This window comes from Simochromis diagramma, unplaced genomic scaffold (assembly GCF_900408965.1).
Source record: "Simochromis diagramma unplaced genomic scaffold, fSimDia1.1 OVJJ01000603.1, whole genome shotgun sequence".
NCBI lineage: Eukaryota > Metazoa > Chordata > Actinopteri > Cichliformes > Cichlidae > Simochromis > Simochromis diagramma.
Genome location: NW_024387414.1, coordinates 4,369,919 through 4,388,204, shown reverse-complemented (window position 1 = coordinate 4,388,204; position 18,286 = coordinate 4,369,919). Strand labels below are relative to the sequence as shown.

The 18,286-nt window shown below is 39.1% G+C and overlaps 2 protein-coding genes across 3 annotated transcripts; one reads left to right on the top strand and one right to left on the bottom strand.

Moving 5' to 3' along the window:
* Positions 1–204: 204 nt before the first annotated feature.
* Positions 205–8,032, top strand: slc7a6 (solute carrier family 7 member 6). 2 transcript variants are annotated; one of them, XM_040011330.1, is made up of 10 exons: positions 205–320; positions 3,279–3,855; positions 3,946–4,071; positions 5,193–5,337; positions 5,465–5,588; positions 5,682–5,785; positions 5,921–6,017; positions 6,291–6,440; positions 6,811–6,994; positions 7,091–8,032. In XM_040011330.1, the coding sequence occupies exons 2-10, from the start codon at positions 3,366–3,368 to the stop codon at positions 7,156–7,158; spliced, it is 1,488 nt and encodes a 495-aa protein (XP_039867264.1). In that variant the 5' UTR covers positions 205–320; positions 3,279–3,365; the 3' UTR covers positions 7,159–8,032. The 2 variants fall into 2 exon arrangements, with proteins under 2 accessions (XP_039867264.1, XP_039867263.1); XM_040011329.1 differs by having other exon boundaries at positions 215–501.
* Positions 8,033–10,305: 2,273 nt separating this feature from the next.
* Positions 10,306–13,154, bottom strand: LOC120721259. Its single transcript, XM_040011458.1, has 3 exons — positions 12,421–13,154; positions 11,158–11,397; positions 10,306–10,486 (listed from the first exon to the last, which is right to left on the bottom strand). The coding sequence occupies exons 1-3, from the start codon at positions 13,107–13,109 to the stop codon at positions 10,306–10,308; spliced, it is 1,110 nt and encodes a 369-aa protein (XP_039867392.1). The 5' UTR covers positions 13,110–13,154.
* Positions 13,155–18,286: the final 5,132 nt, after the last annotated feature.

Here is an 18,286-nt window from a genome sequence, read left to right as displayed (position 1 = left end):
TAAAGTGTTAAAAACATAGCAGAGCATCTGATGTCTTATGTTTAAAATTTCCTTGCTTAGTGCTCAAACCAAACTTACGCCCACGGTGATGATATGACAACATAACGTTCTCTGAATGCCATTTTCTTTTTTATTTATGTCATAGTCTTCCTAACAGATATGTTCGTACACGTATGCGCAGTTATATACGAAGAGCCAAAAATACTGCAAGATCACGTGACGACGTCTCCTCCTGAGCAGCAGCCGGTTGTTTACGGGGTGATGAGGACACACTGCTGGCCAGCTGTCAAAATCATTAGACAGGAGGAAAACCAGCACAGGTACCACTGGGGAGCACGGCTTTGAACCCGTCTTCACTTAGCGGGCATAGTTTATGTTAAATGTGTTCGTGTTCGGAAGTTTTAGCACTATCTGAATTTAGACAGAGAAAGGGGAGAAACGGGAGAAAGGGGAAGTCCGTTTGCTACAAGCTAGCCGCAAAGAGCCGAGACGGTACAGGAGGTAAGAAGCTCCGCATTCAAAATTAAAGCCAAAATTACAATTAGCCAATTCAATTCGTGAGAAATTAAAGATGTGTCGCTTGATAAAAGATGGGGAATTTCTGCTGTTAGGGAAAAACAAAACAAAGAAAAAAGCAACTTCATGGTTTTTCTCAAAGAAATCAAAGCTATGATATGCAGTGAGTCGGCTCAAACAATAAGCTAACAGGCTAATATAATTTGAATAGTCTCATGTTCTAACTGTTGTTAACATTAAGGTAAACTAGACCAATTTTTTCCATTTTATTAATTGTTACACTTTTTTGTTCGTTCACTATATATCACTATTCACCGCGCACGTATTTTCATTTTTGAATTGAGGTAAATGCTTAGTAACGAAAAACCTGATGAACGTGGATTTGACTGATAAAATTGACAACAAAATGTACCAAGATTGCCTTGAAAAATAAAGAGAGAATGTGCGAGAAAATAGAGAAAGCCCTTTTCTACCAGAGATGCACTAGATGTTTGTAACTTTATTTTGAAAGTCTTAAGCGGAAGTAAGGTTATTGTTTTAGGAAGAAAACACCGGCTGCTGCTGTTTTGCGTTGACAGATGTTTTATTTTGTCTTTGTGAGGTAGGCAGGGGACTGGCAAGAGAGCTATTAGATCATATCCGTATATAGGTTAATTCTCTAGCCTTAAAAACAACATTTTACAGATTTAATTTAAGAAGAAAAAAAATTCACATCATTATTTATTAGATTTCCAACAAATGTATTTCACAAAGGAGGGAATAACGTGTCATTGAACGTGCTGCTTTCGCTCAGCACAACAGTACCGCGTTTTACAAAACAAAAAACAAAAATTAAAGATTGTTACGTTGCTCCACTCTAATAATTATATAAAACAATAGACATATTGTGACTACAGCAAACAAAAAAACAAACAAACCCTAAAAGCCCTGCTTGCTTTTGTTACTAGGGACTGTCTGTTATCGTGTTTACCTGCCAGTAGCTCCTCCTGCACTGCTGAACACACATCTTGAATGGAATGCACAGACAGATAAAACCTTTTTTTGTTGTAATTGCAGAACATGCTGGCATGCTTACATACTTGTTGAGACCAGTAGAATACATGATGTGTACAGATAGATTTCAGTATGATTCATTTCACCTACTAATTCCTGGTCATTTTTCTTCTATAAAAACTACCCTCCTTACCATCACGTCTTTGTTGCACAATGTACAACTGTAAGCAGAATATAAGAAAGCTTGGAAGCAATTTTGAAATAGTTCTCATGGGAATATTTCTTGATTCTTTTACAAAACAGATCTTCAAAAGCAGGATTCGGCTAACTATTGGTTACGGTTTTTTGGGTCTGTTAATCAAAAGAATATGAAGTGAATGAGGATGCAACTACTTGGTTCATGAACACAATTTTCCTCTGAAATGCAGCGATTTTCCTGAACAATAAACATTTTTGTTACCAACTTTATTTTTTAGCCACCGTTTCCAATGTGGAAAACAAAACAATATGTTTATTTTGTTTTTATGTTATACATTGTCTTTGCCTTACATAATTCATCTGTATTTGTTTTTTTTTTTTATTGTTTTCTCATGTTTTTAACTAATTGTGAAGCACTTTGGTCAACTCTGTTGCTTTTAAATGTGCTATAGAAATAAATTTGATGTGATTTGATTTGAATGCTACCGATTTTAAACCAGCTTTGGGGTTGCAGTTACTGAAGCTTGATGTACAGTACTGATTATCTAATGGATAAAAATAACATGGATATGGATTCAGTTCAGTCAAACAATCTAACAGTTAGATATATTGTGCTTGGAAAAATCTTCTGTATATACAGTAGTCAAGTGTTTCTTAACATTGGACAGTTGACCTACTATGCAGTGTACTTTGTTGTTATTTTTATATTTTAGCCTTCTTTTGAAACCACAGGGAGAAAGTCAGTTGAAATCCAGAATATCACCATTGCATGAAAAGATCTCCAAGGGATGCCTGTTTAGTTTTAACTCTCTTTGAATGCTGAATCCTTCTTGTGTTGTGTAATCTTCAGGATCGTTAGCAGAGCTGCATGATACCTGTTGCATTTCGCACATATGGAGATTCACACCACCGTCACCCTTTGCTTTAATGAGGCACAGGCAGCTTAACGCAGCCATGAAGGCAGCTCTATCTCCTCTGTTGTTGAGTGATGAGTCAACAGCTGTGAGCTTGTTTGACTCATTGATTGTTAAATTATCATGAGGTAAACAGGTGGTGTGCTGGTGAGGTTGTGCGTGAGGAACAGATGCCTAATGATTGAAGTGAAGCATGTACCTCACATGCACACAGGCACAAGCAGCTGCCCATTAATGATGATTAATGCAGAATATAATAAGAGTTAATAAGCAGCTCATCATATCAAGTTGTGGTCATGTAATTGAGCTGTAAATTGCACATTCCACACTGACAATACAGAAAGCCACTGATATTCTAAACTGCTTCTCCCATATTCAGACTACTTTTGCAGCCTTATAATTTCTAATTTGGTTTTTATTTTTAAATAATTATTTCCCTTTTAACAGAAGTTAAAGGCTGAACAACCTTCAGCATCCTCCATGCACAACGAAAAAGGTCCATGTCATAGCCTTATAAATTATGTTTCTCCACTTGACTACCTCTGGCAATAAGTGATACCCTGAAAATCAATCACTGGACATTTCTCTGACTGCTGAGAATTTATTTACTCTCTACTTTACCAATAAGAATTTTCTTCTTCTGGTTCTGTTGGACAGGTTGTTTCAGAGGTTCTCAGAAATTGACAAGGGACTGTAGCAGCCGGTCTTCAGTTCTTGCTGGTTTTGCCCTGTTGCAGCGGCACCATGGCCAACCGTGAAGAGTCCAAGAAGATGAATGGCAATTCTGGTGACTCTTCTACCCTTTTGGAAACACCCAAAGTGAGCATGCAGCTTAAAAAAGAGATCTCATTGCTTAATGGAGTCAGTCTGATCGTAGGAAACATGATAGGCTCTGGGATCTTCGTGTCCCCGAAGGGTGTCCTCATTTACAGTGCCTCTTACGGACTCTCACTAGTCATCTGGGCGATTGGAGGTTTGTTCTCAGTAATTGGGGCCCTTTGTTATGCTGAGCTGGGCACCACAATCACCAAATCAGGAGCCTCTTATGCATACATACTGGAGTCATTTGGTGGTTTTATTGCATTTATTCGTTTGTGGACATCTCTGCTGATTATTGAGCCCACGAGCCAGGCAGTCATAGCCATCACATTTGCAAACTACCTGGTGCAGCCGCTCTTTCCAACATGTGAGCCACCGTATGCGGCATCCAGGCTCATTGCTGCAGCATGTGTTTGTAAGTACTTTAGTTCTGTTTATATCCAACTTCTGTCTGCTCATATCTATCTAGCCTTTTCTGCAGTGGTAAGTGTTCCTCTCTTTCCAGGCCTGCTGACATTCATCAACTCTGCGTATGTAAAGTGGGGCACCCGTGTTCAGGACATTTTCACCTACGCTAAGGTGGCAGCCCTGATCGTCATTATAGTCACTGGCATCGTCAAGCTATGCCAAGGTGAGTGGTGACGACAGTACTCACCTTTTCATGTAGTTTGGAAATTATGATTAAATAACATCCACAGACAGATGATCCCTTGGCTTTAGTGCCTGTTGGAGGTTTTCTAGGTGTCAGGAAAATTAATTTTGTTTTGGACGCATAATTCATGGAATGTCTATTTGTCAGTTAGGAACTTTTAAATCAGGACTTCAGTCCTGAATTATCAGTGCAGCTGAAGAAAGTTAACACTGTAGCTGTAAACCCATTCTTGAAATAGTACAGAACTTTCATAAAGCAAACCCAATGCAAAAGCAGTCTTGGAACTCATTGGATAGTCCTCTAGTTTACCTGGTCAGGCCAACAACTATTTATGGAGTCTTCAAGTAAAGTCAAGACATCTTCCTCTTCTCTGTGGTGGTCATCGCCTGCAAATGCACACTATTAAAAAAACAAGTTAAAAAAATCTAAATCATCAGATGGCAGCCACCAGTCTCAAGTCCTTCTTTTGATCAGTACAAAGACTGATTAAATTCATCCACACAAAGTCTACTGTAATGTGTTTGGTGAACAAACCCAAACTATAAACAGAAACCAGAATCCTTCCAGTTCCAAAGAAAAAGTCAATTAATGATAAGGTCTGTATAATCATATTGATATGCATTAATCCTGATTAATGGATTGCTTTAGATTGTTGTTATTTCTGAAGGTCAGCAGTGCCTTCAGAAATAATAACACTTCTGCTTAGGAGTAAAGCAGAGATCTTTGCATGAAAGTTTATGAGAAATTGACTCTGGATATTGCTTCAGTAAACATTTTCCTAAGGACTTTATGGTCTTAATCGCAAGTTCAATGTCGTAATGAATATGGTATAAAATTTTGAAAATTACAGGTTCATTTAGAATAAAGTGAGTGATAAAGCAGGGGCTACCTCAAGTCAGCTACTAATTACCATACGAATGTGTCCTCAGAATCCTTTTATAACTGCTTGGTGCTACAAACCAAACTGAAATCTCGGGAACCATCAACATACTTCTCGCCAGAACACCTAATGCTGTGTATCTGTGGCATCTTATCACTGTTAATTTGAATGCAATGAGATTTCACAGACTGTTGCTTTGATTGTCATGTTTCCATTTTAGGCTATACAGGCAACTTTGAATCATCCTTTCAGGGATCATCTACCGACCCCGGTGACATTGCGTTGGCGCTGTACTCTGCCCTGTTCTCTTACTCTGGCTGGGACACTCTCAACTTTGTAACTGAGGAGATCAAAAGTCCTGAAAAGTACATTTTCTTTTCAGTGTTTTTTTTTTTTTTTTTAATATTATTATTATTATTATTATTATTATTTTCCTCAGTAGAAAAGATGTGACAAAAATACTCAGCCTGATCAAATACCCCGTTTTTCCAGGAACCTGCCCATGGCGATTGCCATCTCTATGCCGATTGTCACCATTATTTACATCCTCACTAATGTTGCCTATTATGCTGTTCTGGATGTCAGTGCTATACTGGCCAGTGATGCAGTTGCAGTGGTGAGTAAACAAACTGAAAAGTAGCTAATGAAATGGAAAACTATGCTTGTGTTTGAGTTTAAGTTGTTGAACCAGTTTCTGTTTACTGCTTAGACGTTTGCCGATCACACGCTTGGTGTAATGAGCTGGACCATTCCCATTGCTGTGGCTTTGTCCTGCTATGGAGGCCTCAATGCATCTATTATAGCTGCATCCAGGTAGAACAAACAAATATGCAATGATTTAAGAAGTGCAATAAATATACTGTGGTGATTTCTTTCTTTTTTTTTAACCATTTATTTTTAGGGGTTGATTTATCTTTAAATGGCAGAAATGGTATCCTTTGTGTCCAGGTTGTTCTTTGTGGGATCTCGTGAGGGTCACCTTCCAGATGCTCTGTCCATGATCCATATACAGAGATTCACTCCGATTCCTGCTCTGATCTTCAATGTATGTAAATAGAAATGCAGATTATAGTGGTGGAAGAAGCTCCTACTTAATAACAGCTCACTGGGAATCCTGTGATTACTACTCCTTGACTGCATTATTGAAACTCAAGGGTGTCAGTTTCATTTCTTGTGTTGGGAAATAAAAGGATATAATACAAACTGCTATCATAGGCCGTAAACCATAAGGGGCCCTTGGCACACTTGTTCTATTGTACTTGCTCAAACTATGAAACAAACTCAGATTCTGGTGTCATTTTCCCCATCTGCTGTCCAGTGTGTCATGTCGCTGATCTACCTGACAGTGGAAGACGTCTTCCAGCTTATCAATTACTACAGCTTTAGCTACTGGTTCTTCATGGGGCTGTCCATCGCTGGCCAGATCTACCTCCGCTTGAAGGAGCCAGACAGACCCAGACCTCTTAAGGTATCTCAGGTTTTCCATGTTCAGTTTGAATATAATGCATGTAATGTTAGAATGTGGGTGACTCATTTTAATTATATGTAATTATAGCATTAAAAGTAATGAAACAGATTTAATTTGGCTTTATTTAATGCTTTAGAAAAAAAAAAAAAACAGCTTCTACACACACTTTTCTGCTTTGCCAACATTAAGCTGACTGTTTCACTAATAAGTAAAGTTACAGTAACTGGATGGATGTTATGCTGAGGTATGAAGAATGTCACAGTGTAGGTTTACTCATATAAAATCCAAAATAATGATGATGAAGCAAATATTTTCATACTATGTTTTTATTTAGGAGGATCTGTTTTTGAACTCGTGACTCTCTCTGCAGCTCTCATTATTATACCCGGTGGTGTTCTGCCTCTGTACCATTTTCCTGGTGGCAGTTCCTCTCTACAGCGACACCATCAACTCCCTGATCGGCATTGCCATTGCCCTGTCTGGTGTTCCAGTCTACTTCCTGGGTGTCTACCTGCCAGAGTCCAAACGACCACCTGTCATCACTAAGCTGCTGCGTGAGTGCACTACATGGGAAGCAAGAAAGATTTGTCATTTTCACTTAACTTCGTGTTGGTTAGTTGACTCAGGTGGTGTTGTCTGTTTTTCTGCAGGTTCTCTGACTGACTTCACCCAGTACACCTGCTTCTGTGTGCTGACTGAGATGGACAAAAGTCAATAGACTCTGTTACACTTTAAAACCCAGGAGTTTGTGCATCCTCACAGCCAACAGATGTGGCCTTCAGCTGTATAAAACAAACAGTCCTTTGTTGTACTGTCCACTGTCATCTGAGTTGTTTACAGCACTGAAGGTGCTGCAACAGATGCACATATTCACCTAAAGATTTTTGTTCTGGGAAAACATTTCAAGGTGCAGTAGAGAGGTGGTTATGCAGTTTATTTATTATTAATCCTTATTAAGTTTAGCAGGTAATTTTATATACTATATGCCTTTTAAACAGTATATGCCTTTGAGACTTCACTGGTGCTATGAACATGACTGCAGGGACCAGAGCATAATGCAGGTAAATATTCTCTTCTGGGTTCTAACTAAAAGGTGTGAGTGTGTTTAACATTGATCTAAACTATTGGTCTTATTTATTTTCTAATGAAGAAGGGGAGAAAATACTACTGCTGCTATTTGAGGACAGTGACTCATCCCTGTAATGTCATTGCCTTTATTTACTCTTGGCCTCATTGCTTGTAGTTTCTTGCTGTGTTTTTTTTTTTTTTTTTTTTTTTTTTTTTCCAACCAACATAACATGTTTTCCATGTGTTGAATTCAATGACTCTTGAGTGTTTCAAGAGTGGCAGAGCTGAGGTGGGTTTAGTGTAATTCACCCTGTTTCACAGTATGAGATGCTGTAAGCCTTTTTTTTTTTTTTTTTTTTTTTTTTTTTAAACCCACTGTTGTTATTTTTGAAACACATAACTAATATGCACTTTCTTTTTGTTCTTAATCATGTCCACACAGACACTTTGTTCATTCCACATCTTTAGTCCAGTTGTGGAACTTCTGCACATCCTGTCTTCTAAAGTAAACTATGCTCCAGACATCTTGTATCTCAGAATCTTCATTTCATCTCAAAAGAGAACCTTTTAGTTTCAGATTTGTGCCTTGGTCAGATTTGGAGCTTTAGTTTTAGTCCAGTCTGCTAGCTGTTGTTGTATGCACGTAGCTGCTGTATGGCTTTTGAAAATTGTCTGTAAAATTCCATATTTTTAGTTTAAATGATCTGTCCTGTCAAAACCTGACTGCAAATGAGAAAAGTTGCAGAAAAAAACAGCTAGTCTAGCTGGCTTACAGATATAAACCTGGGACATTCTGAGTAAACATCACAGAGCGATCACAAGATGTAGCGAATTGTGGAATTATATGTAGCAATATGTGTGACTTGGCAAGGTAGATGTTTTATAACAGAGGTTGCTTTGTTTTTTTTTGTTTTTGTTTTTTTACAGGGCGATATGGATAAAAGAAGCTCAATTGATCAGTCTAATTTTGAGTACATCAAATACTGCTGTTTAGTCAAAGCGGTTCCTGTCTCAGAGGTATGATCCTGAGACTGGTTTTATCCCAGGAATATAAAGGGTGTGTCTGTGTATGTGACATCTTTTGCCTGGCTTGAAAAACACCGGGAACATTTCATAAGCAAAGCATTCAGTCTGTTCAGGGTCTTCCATTTTGAAATTAGACTAAACGTTCAGCAGACGTCCTGCTGTTTCATCTGCTCTGTGCAGCTTGAAGTTGGTTTCATTAAGATTGATTAGCATTTTTAGTTAAATTTTCAGTGGGCCTGATCAGCTCCAGCAGCAGGAGTCCAATCCTGTTGTGCCCTGTTTAGTCTCATAGCTATTTTTGACTCACTGCATTTTAATATTAAACCACATGTTTTCGACTAGCAAATGTAAGTAACTAAAAGCAAAATGAGAAATTGAGTGAAGCAGGACAAAAATTACAGGATGAGCATTAGATATACATTCTTTAGTGTTTTAAACCATCTGTTTTTACTTTATTGTTGCATGTGCCGTACTGCACAACATTGCCACCATCAGAAAGGAGAGGACTCCTGTGGTGGAGGTGCAGCCTGATGATGACCTCCAGCCAGTGCACTTGGCAGAGCTGCACGGGACAGAATTGTGCAACACAATTTCGAATATTAAAAACATGACAAAACATTTTTCATTGAAATTTATTTGAGCATCTTTTTCTGTCTCATCAAAAAAAAGCCAGTCATCATTTGCCAGGAAAAAAAAAAAATCATATATACTGTATCACGCAAGGTCATCAATAGTGCTCTGTATGAAAGTGTATTTTTACTTACTCTGAAGTTCCTTTTGAAGCAACTCGATTTCTAGTTGAACTTTTTGCCTCATTAGAGCTTGAAGTTCGATTTCACCTAGAAGCTTTTGTTTCTTTAGCTCAGTATACTCCATTTTTTTGCTGGAGACTTCTCTTATAGAGCAAACGAATGTCACCCTGTTTCAATTGTAGAGACAACATTTAACGGTCAATACATGTCATATAGGAAGTAAAATTAATTACAAGACTGCCCACCTCTGTATCAGGCCTCTCTGCCGGCCTCTTTGCCTGCAAATCATACTGCAGTCAGAAACGCATAGAAGTACACAAGTAGATACAAATTCAGGCCAAATTATGCATGCACTTACAGGGACATCCTCCAAACCACAGTCATCTGACAGGGTTGCTTCACTGTCCTGTGCAATGGAAACAAAATGGTGTTACAAAGGGATTGGGTACAGCCTATTGGTCTGAATAATTTAAAAAAAAAAAAATATATATATATATATATATATATATATATATATATATATATATAGTGGCAATTCCTTTACTTTTGAAAAATCAAACGTCCCACAACTTAAAGTCCACAAGCCACTGCTGCACTGAGGTAATATTTCGTACGCAGGCAAAAGAAGTCCATTGTCCAAACATTTTAGTTGAAAGTTTTGGTTTATTTATCCATCTTGGCAAGCAATAACAAGATCCTTCCTGCTGCTTCTCCTGCTCTGTTAAAAAAACCATAGGCCCACCCCAATGCATGCTGGTCCTATACCAGTCTCTTTATTTATAGAAACAAAATGGCCCTACAGCTCTTACTAATTTAACAACATAACAACAAACAAAACAAATCATTTAAAACAAAATATTAACCGACAAATAAACCCCAAAATATAAGTAAACTAACAACAAACTTTAACTAATTTCACAAAAAGAACAAATAGCTCCAACACTCCGGCCCCTAATTGTGCATACAATCACAATTACTTTAAAGTCCCAAAAGGAGGAGCTATTCCCTTAAACAAATCCTTAATTTTCATTGAGGATTTTCTTCACGATGAGGCTTCCAGTAGCAAAATAAGTTTTGTCACTGGCCTTTCCAAAACACTGGTCCTTGTTTGTAGTCTCACAGAACGCACCAAGCCTTTTGCATCCTGGTTTACATTTAAGACTTTCGCCATCATCCATGATCCTCTTGGAGCTGTAGCGTCTGCAATTAAAACAACATCTCCAGGTATAAGACATCTTTTAGTCCTCATCCATTTTTGTCTTTCTTGCATCAAAGGTAGGTACTCAGAAAGCCATCTCTTCCAGAACAACTCTGCCATGTACTGTACCTGTTTCCACCTTTTCCTGACGTGCAAATCACTTGGATGAAACAGTCCTGGTGGAAAAACTGGTTTATTTTTCAGCAACAACAAGTGATTGGGTGTCAGTGCTTCAAGATCATTTGAGTCATCTGAAACTTTAGTAATGGGTCTGTCGTTCATTATAGCTTCAACCTCACAGAAAACTGTTTGGAGTCCTTCATCATCCAGAACTTGCTCCTTAAGAACTGAGGCTAAAATATTCTTTATTGAACGAATGAGACGCTCCCACACACCACCTTGGTGAGAAGCTGCTGGGATGTTGAAGTTCCATTTCATGCCATCCTGAACAAAAGCCTTTTGAATTTTGGCAGGGTCCAGCTCAGTCAAACTTTCTTTCAACTCTCGATTCGCCCCAACAAAATTTGTAGCATTATCAGATCTGATGGTCGAAACTGGGCCTCGTCTACAGATGAACCTCCTCACAGCATTTATACAAGAGTCTGTATCAAGTGTACATGCAATCTCCAGATGTACTGCACGACTGGTGAAACAAGTAAAAAGGACTCCATACCTTTTAAGGAGACTTCGTCCTCTTTTAACACTTATAGGTCCAAAATAGTCCACTCCAACATTTGTGAATGGAGCTATGTCTGGCAGGACTCTCTCTTCAGGCAGATCCGCCATCTTTTGTTCAACAAACTTTCCTCTGTTGCGTCTACACGTAATACAACGAGAGATGATTTTCCTGGCAGCAGAATTTGCATTTAGTATCCAGTATTTTGTCTTAGTTTTGACAGCATGTGTGCTCTTCCTGCATGTCCCAACCTTTGATGGATATGGCGTAAAATCAGTGTTGACACATGCATATCTTTTGTCAAAATTACAGGATGCTTTAATTCCATAGGCATGGCTGCTTTATTCAATCGGCCACCCACTCTGAGGATTCCTGCATCCAACACTGGATCAAGTTTGTAGAGACAATTTCCCTTAGAAACTCCTTTAAGGCCATTGCGGATTAAAGCCATTTCAGTCGTAAATTTCTGTTGTTGTGCATATTGAAGAATAGCTTGTTCTGCCTTTACCAAGTCTTCTGGAGTCAGATTTCCTTTCTTCAAAGTGGTCTTAAATCTTTCCATTCTTATCTCCATTTCTTTCTGACCTTCCGGATCATTCTTATTCAAACCTGCAGCAAGCAACTCTTTCCTCTTCTGTGCCAACAACACCAAGACCTCTTTCATCTTTAAAAGCCAGGCTACAGAGATTTTAAGTTTTGCCCAAGACGAGAAGTAGAGGAAAAAATAGCTGGTAGGATTTTGTAATTCCCTCACAATGGCATTCATTGTCAGGTCCCTTTTGACCTCTGGGTCATCTGCAGAAATTACACTGTACTCCACATCCAGTTTAGGCCATTCCTTTTCTGACTTATAGAGAAATTCTGGCCCTTTTATCCATCTCCTACATTTGAGGAAATCCCCAGCTCTCATGCCTCTGGATGCGTCATCATGCAGGATTCTCCTTAGAAGAAACGTATCTCCACTGCTTCACATCTGTTGCTTCTCGAATGACAGCAATTCTGTTTGCAACAAAAGTATTGAATCTTCTGGTTTCATTGGAGATGTATTTCAGTACTGTTGTACTATCAGTCCAAAAAACAGATTTTTCCAACCTGACCTGCAGCTCCTTTTGCAGAAGCCTGTCCATCCGAACTGCAAGAACTGCAGCCGTCAAATCCAACCTGGGAATTGTAGTTTGCTTGAGAGGAGCAACTCTAGCCTTTCCCAGGATAAAAGCAACATGCGTGACGTTATTCTTTAAATATGACACCGTTCCATACCCATCTTGACTTGCATCAGAAAAATGATGAAGTTGTGCCCTATCTGGTCTTCCAAAGCAATTTGGTTTAATGCAACGTTTCACTTTGAACTTTGAAATCAGCTGGAGATCCTCCAGCCAATCACGCCACCGCTGGGAAAGAGAGTGGGGAATAACTTCATCCCACTTCAAATTTTGTCGGCAAAGCTCTTGTAGCAACAGTTTAGCTGGCATACTGAAGGGAGACAAGATTCCCAAAGGATCATACAGTGAGCTGACCACAGACAAAATGCCCCTTCTGGTTGTTGGACGGTCCTGCAGGGAGGTTCTGAACTGGAACTTGTCTGTTGCTATGCACCACTGTAAACCCAGTGCTCTCTCAACTGGAAGTTGATCTGTGTCCAAATCCAGATCCTTAATTTCCTTTGCTCTTCTTTCCTCTGGGATTGACATGAGCACTGTGCGACTGTTGCTGATCCATTTTGAAAGCTTAAATCCTCCTTTAGCGCAGATATCTGTCAGTCTATTCACCATGTGCTCTGCCTCCTCTTCTGAAGCAACAGATTTCAAACAATCATCCACATAAAAGTTTCTTTTGACTGTATCAACCACTTCAGCTGGAAACTGTTGTGCATTATCATCTGCAGTTCTCTGTAGAGCATAATTTGCACAGCTTGGCGAAGATACAGCTCCAAACAAATGCACTTTCATCCTGCATTCCTGTGCAGACCTTGAAGTGTCACCATGTTGCCACCACAGGAACGGAGAAAGTTGACATGTACTTTCTGAGACTACACTTGGTGAAAAATGTCGAATTAATGCAACAGCCATTATGTCTAAATCAGGCTCTTGTCTAAATCTGATCAGAACCCCAACCAGCGAGTTTGTGAGATCAGGTCCCTGTAGAAGCTGACTGTTCAATGATGCTCCTTTATAAGTTGTTCCACAGTCAAATACAACTCTTAATTTGCCCTTTGTGGGATGATACACTCCATGATGAGGGATGTACCACACCTTTCCATCATCTTTGTGCAACTCATCTACAGGCACAAACTCGGCATATCCTTGTTCAAGCATGTTGTTTACACATTCAGTGTATTCATCCTTATAATGAGTATCCTTTTCGAATCTCCGTCTGAGACTCTGGAGACGCTGCTCCGCGACACAGAGAGGTTATTTGGCAAACTGGAACCTTCTCTCCTGAAAGGCAAATCAATGTGATAATGATTTCCAATAAGCTTTATTGACCTACTAACAATATCCATGAAACACAGATCCTCTCTAGACATTTCAGTCTGCTCCTCTGATGATCTTTCATTAAAATCATGATTGTACTGTTTAATCAACATTTCTTCAAGACGCTCAACAGAAATCCTATTGGCTGTTACAGCAGTGCAGTTGGTTTTATTTCCACTGTTACTTCCAGTGCGCAGGGGACCATTTATGACCCAGCCAACTTTTGTTTTTACAGCATAAGGTCCACCCCCCACACTGTTTATCACCTTCCATGGCTCCAAAACATTGGAAGCATCAGTGCCTATCAGTAGCTCCACCTCTGCATTAACGTTGTGAAGTTTAACAGGTTTAAGATGAGGCCACTGATCGATGTCGCTTTGCTGGGGAATATTAACTGTAGAAACTGGCATGGTCTTTTGAGTCAAAACATCTGGCAATGGCATGAAATCATTTGCTTCCAAACCAGACAGAACTTGTGTACTAACAATCCTATCTTGACTCATTGTTCTCAAAAAGATATTGGTCTTTTTACCTTTTACATTCAGTCTTTTGCCAGAGTTCTGTACAGAATGTACCTGAACTTCCAGGATCCAAAAACGCATAGGTTTTGCACAATTTTATTGCTCTTTTGGCTCTTAAATTGAACTGGAACTATAGAAAAATTGCATCAACTTCATGACCAGCCCAATATACCCACATGTCTGAGTGGTTGCAGTTGAAAAGTTGACATTAGAGTTTGTCCTCTGTTGAGTTTGTTCCGAAGACGCCCCTGGATCCTTTCGCTCTATATGAAGAACCCCTGGGCGCCTTTGGTGACACACGTCGCAATCCAAACGACTCCTACAGTCTTTGCTTGTGTGACCAACTTTTAAACAACCAAAAACAAATTCCCCTTTCCTTGATAAAAGTCAACTATCCTGATGCGTTTTAGCTTTAAACTGCTTACAATTCTCTAGTAAATGATTGCTGTGTGAACAAAACAAACAACTATGCAGAACGGCGGAAGTTGTTCTGCTTCCAGTTGATTGAGCTTTGATTCCTGGCACTGTACTGACATTAGTGGCAAAACTACTTCCCTTTTTTCTTTGCTGGTAGAACTTGAAGCTTTAAAGCTGCTTCAGATTGTGAGTCTTGGATGTTGCCAAACACTGGATCTGATGCTACTTTTACCTGTTTTTATTATAAAGGCAACCAGATCAGTGAACACTGCTCTGTAACCATTTTGTTCCTGCAGTTCATAGGCAACAACTCTCCATTTTTCCCTCAATTTGTATGGAAGCTTCATAACAACCATTCTCATATTTGAGGGCAAATCCAACTCCTTCATATAAACAAACTTGCTGTGTTAGATTCGAAACATCCTTGAAGAAAAAGAGAGAATGACTGTAGACCTTTCACATCCTCACTTTTAATAGGTACCCAACTCACAATCCTCTCCATATATGCAGAGGCAATTTTATTTTCGTTCCCAAAATGTTCTTCAAGAAGATCTTTGGCTGTGGAATAGCCCTGCTCAGGAGGTAAGTGCTGACAACTATGCACCAAATCCCTAGGCTGCCCCCTAGTGAACTGCTCTAAAAAATGCAAACACCAGTTATCAGTTTTAGCTTCCACTCCATTTTCAAAGGCATAAATGATCTGTACTGTAAAGGGTCTCCATCAAACATAGGGATGTTTCTGGCGGGGAGGACAGAAGATAAGTTTTGTTTTACAAGCAAAGTAGTGATGTCATTTTGTTTTTGCATAATATTTACAATCTCCTTCGTGCAATTCCCAGTCAAAGTAGGAGCCTGAGGCTGTGTTTGCTGCGTCACTTGCGCTGAATCATCAACCTGATGTTGGGTTTGACTTTGTCTAGGTACGATTACTTGTGATTCAGATGCAGAATTTATACCAGAGTAATCTCTTGATGTTGGAACAAATGTATCGGCACAAGGATTTAAACTAGGCGCTTCTTGTACGTGCCCTCTTTCAAAATAAGAGTTCATTCCATCAGAATGCTCAGAGCTACAAACTGAACTTTTTTTAAGACACGAGCTTTGCATTAGTGGCTGCCAGCTCTGTTTCCAAGGATAATGTCTCCTTTTCTTTTCTCAGTTTTTCCTCTTGCGCTTCGATAGAATGTTTTTTCTTTAATGCAGCAAGTCGCTCCATGAGCGCTGCCTTGTCAGCCGCAGCTTTAATGCAGGCGGAAGATGTTGATGAAATTCGACTTTGCTGTGACAAGGTTTTTGAAGGTGGTTTTACACTTGAGATATTAGAGACACTGTCTTCAGGTTTTATTTCATCCAAACTTTCAACAGCTTTATCATTACGAACAGTATTGCTTTGTTCAGTACGGCTCGCCCGCGTCCTGCAACCAAACCTTTACTTTGTCCATAAAAACAGAGAATGCTGTCACCTTCGACTGAAAATGTGCACTTTGCCTTTTCACTTCATCTTCTGGCAGTGGCAAACTTAAAAAGGATTCTTGCAAAGCGTTTGCATCTTGATAGCATTTAATAAACTTCCCAAATTCAGAAGACACTTCCTTAACGTTCTCATATGAGGTCATTAAAGCGGAAATTTTCCCCATGTACTTAGATGCTTGCTTACACATTGAACTGCGCTTTTCTTGGCATGTCTTTATATACAAATCCAAACCTTTTGGCGTAAATTTAACGCTTCTTTTCTCTGCTTGCATCTCAGTGTCATCCTCTCGTTTACTCTTAATATCCGACATTTTTGTCCTCTTGGATTATTTCAAACTTCATAAAGATGTACAGCACACTGAGAGTCCATAGCCTAAAGTACAAACATGACATCCATTTACCTGCCTTTTGCAGCGGACAAACATTTCCACAGAGGGCGTTGGCATGTTTCAATTAGCGATCCAATTATGCACCAATTTAGTACGGCAAAACTCAGTTCATCAGTCTTTGTAGTGAAATTATGTCTTTAAACTCCAATAGCTTCACCGTTTTCCTTTACGGCTTAAACAATATTATCACTCACCAGCTTTGATGAACGAGTGACATGTTGATCCAGGCCTCAACATCAAATCCGTCTGGATTACTCACCAGACGATCCAATAACTTTTATTCGAGTTCGACGGTGATCCTTGAAATCCTTATATCCATTAATGAAGGATTATTCCTTTGTCCACGGGAAGGTTTTTTACTTTATGTAGTGGCAATTCCTTTACTTTTGAAAAATCAAACGTCCCACAACTTAAAGTCCACAAGCCACTGCTGCACTGAGGTAATATTTCGTACGCAGGCAAAAGAAGTCCATTGTCCAAACATTTTAGTTGAAAGTTTTGGTTTATTTATCCATCTTGGCAAGCAATAACAAGATTCTTCCTGCTGCTTTCTCCTGCTCTGGTAAAAAACCATAGGCCCACCCCAATGCATGCTGGTCCTATACCAGTCTCTTTATTTATAGAAACAAAATGGCCCTACAGCTCTTACTGACAATTTAACAACATAACAACAAACAAAACAAATCATTTAAACAAAATATTAACCGACAAATAAACCCCAAAATATAAGTAAACTAACAACAAACTTTAACTAATTTCACAAAAAGAACAAATAGCTCCAACAATATATATATCTCCCAACTTACTGTGCATGCTTCAGTCACCCTTGCATGGGAACAGGTAAAAGTGATGGAGTGTTATGTAAAACTACACACGAAAAAACCCACAATCTCAATAAATGTCAAAGTACAAAAAGCATTTTAATTAAGGCAACAACCAAATATTTAACATTGTACAAATAGAAATTATGAGCTCATTTACCAGTTATGAAGGTGCTGCTGCTACTGCACCCCAGCTGCTGGTCTAAGGAAGAGCTGCCCCCAGCGATGCCCTCAACAATGGGTCTGGTGGCATTCAACCAGTGTCTTTGTACATATCTGTGTGTGACACAAGGAAACTTTTGATAAGTTGTCTGTATTCTTAAATACTTAATTTTTTTTTAAATCTTTTTCTGTCAGACCTGACGAGAGCTGTTAACGAACTCCGTGAGGAGGTCAGAGCCATCCGCAATACCGGCTGCAATGAATCGGTAGATGCTGGGGTACTGCCTCTGGATTTGCCTTTGCACAACATTGAGGAGCTAAACAATGCAGAGGCAGCTCTTCAATCACAAGAGGCAAATAAGGCAATGGTAAAGGTTATGTACACTTTGTAACTAAAGTGTAATAGCTGTCAGATGTGATTTAAATACATAACAACGGCCTGTTGATTAAACACACAAGCACTTGCATACACATTTAAGACATGAGACACGCTAATTCCATCTCTTAAAATGTGTCTATAGGTGAGACGCTTTGCCTTGATTGGAGCCTGACGCAGCAGTTAGGGGCAAACTCTATGTCTGAGTTTGTCTTTGCACAAGCAGTGCAGAAATAGTTCCGATACGCCCCAGATCGTTTGGGTGGTGCAGGACGCACATCATGCAAAAAATTACAACTTCTGTGAATCATATAAACGTAAATAGGAAACTGTCTTTTAATAAAGTATTTAGCAAACGAAACATGCCTATTGACCTTTTTTTGTTTATTTTTTTTCTCTGTTACATCACATGCAATGCTTTCTTATTTTAGGATATTATATTGACATGATACATTGTGAGACATTTGGTTTTTTTTTTATAAAGGGTGTCCAA